The 2,019-nt window shown below is 34.3% G+C and overlaps 1 protein-coding gene across 1 annotated transcript; it reads left to right on the top strand.

Annotated features, from left to right (window-relative positions):
- The first annotated feature begins 409 nt into the window (after positions 1-409).
- LOC149208502 (Bifunctional inhibitor/lipid-transfer protein/seed storage 2S albumin superfamily protein) lies at positions 410-760 on the top strand. Its single transcript, XM_089398361.1, has one exon. It carries the CDS (start codon positions 410-412, stop codon positions 758-760), a length of 351 nt encoding a protein of 116 aa, XP_089254487.1.
- The last annotated feature ends 1,259 nt before the right edge of the window (positions 761-2,019 follow it).

Here is a 2,019-nt window from a genome sequence, read left to right as displayed (position 1 = left end):
TTTAACACATGAAAACCGATTAGGGTATTGCAAATTAGGGCATTGCCCTTCAAATAATTCTCAGATGCAAGATTCTGTATAACAATTACACATGATTATTTTTTTCCATGAGTGTTGCATGTTCGAACGGTCTGCCCAGTCTCTGAGAGCATAGAGAACCCTCCCTGCCCAATTTGTTAGAGCATAGAGAACCCTATTGCATGAGTAGTAAGAAAAATATTCGGTCTCAATTCGGCAAAGACCACCTCGAATGGATGACTTCAACGACAATCTCATGATACTGGTCTGATCAGCACCAGTTCACCTATATATTTTATCTAGGGTTTAGTTTGCATGCATCAATCCTCTGGTGCACTAGGTAATTCTTTCCCAGTATCATATATCCTTAATACTGTTTTGTTTTTAATCCATGGCTCCCATCAGAATAAACTCAAAGCAGAACAAGGGAGCATCAGCCATCCTCTTGCTTATTGCGATTGCAGGGTTAGTAAATGCGTGCGACGCAGTGGGTATTGAGCCAATGTGCGACACTGTGGTGTCGAGTCTTCTGAGGCTTCTGCCATGCAGGATGGCTGTTGATCCCTCAATTGCCGCCATTCCACTTCCAAGCTGCTGCAACGCGGTTGAGGCAGCTGGGCTTCAATGCCTATGTCTCGTCGTTAACGGCCCTCCTTTTCCAGGGGTCGACCGCGGCCTCGCAATGCAGCTGCCTGCCAAATGCCATCTCACCCTTCCTCCGTGTGAGTCAAACATTTCTTGATTGCTTTGCTTTCTTGGAATGCATGAATGAATTGTTGCAGCGATTTTGACATATATCTTCCATGTTATTTTCCCAGGAATTTCTGTAATGAAGTTGGTCTTTTGAGTTTAACTAATTTATGCCATTGTTGGTGCCACTCAGGTAACAGTTAGTTCCCAACAACAGCATGCGTTTCTGTGTCTAGGTACAGCGGAGCGGCACCTGAGAAAAATGCTAGACGTTAAAAATAAATGTTTGGGGGTTAATTCTACTGAATGTTAGAAACCTACGTGTGGAATTGAATAGTGAATTCAATGGTTGAATCTGATAGCTTGTCAGTGGAATTGTAAGTGTGGAATTGAATAGAGGATTCAGTGGTTCAATCTGATAGCTTGTCAGTGGAATTGATAAGTTTGATGTTCTGATTATGCTATATCCAATTAAAAAATAAATCAGAATCTTGCCTTTGCCGAGGGAAGGGTTGTGACTGAATGGCAATGAATATAATTTTAACATAATCATATAAATCAAAATGGCGAGAATAAAAAAATAAAAAATCACAAATTAATTAAATTATAATTTTATTTAAAATTATTATTATATAAGAAAATATATACATTTAAATTAATATTATTTTTAATTATGAAAATTTATTAGGAGAAAAAATCATAATTTATTTCATCATACTTATTTATATGTTGATTTTTAAATTAATAAATTTAATTAAAAAAACATAAGAGACATAATTATTTTTGAAATAAATCTCAATATTTAATTTATGAATACTAAGAATATTCTTGACTATTGTATGGAGTTTAAATATCTATGATCCATCTAATAATTATTGATAATTAAATTAAAATGTTAGAGGCCTTGTTCTAAAATAGACATGTCTATTAACATAATTAGGTTTTAGTTTGAAATTAAAAAATTTACATGTCGTACTATTATTAATTGAGAATGCAATGCTTCATAAGTACATAATGTCAATTCATTTAGCTCTAAGGAATAGGAAAAGGCTTGATTGGGCCATTGATTTTTAAATCTCCCAATCTTAATTTACACTTTCATTAGTACATAAGTCTCTATCTTTATTGAAATAATAGAAAACATGGAAATATGTTATTGAAAATAACCATACTTTCCTAATTCTTTTCATAAGGCTTTCTAATGTTTTGTCCCTCAGAGAGGATCCCTTCACCAAGTGTTGAATAAGGAGGGAGTTGTCTCCCAAAACAATGAGAGAATTTATCTATTTTTTTTTTGTCTAACTAAATAAA

The sequence above is a fragment of the Pinus tabuliformis genome, chromosome 1_2, assembly GCF_031772625.1.
Source record: "Pinus tabuliformis cultivar Carrire ecotype Pingquan chromosome 1_2, CPIR1, whole genome shotgun sequence".
Classification (NCBI taxonomy): Eukaryota; Viridiplantae; Streptophyta; class Pinopsida; order Pinales; family Pinaceae; genus Pinus; species Pinus tabuliformis.
Note: the sequence above shows the minus strand (reverse complement) of the source record. Positions and strands in the feature narration are given on the sequence as shown.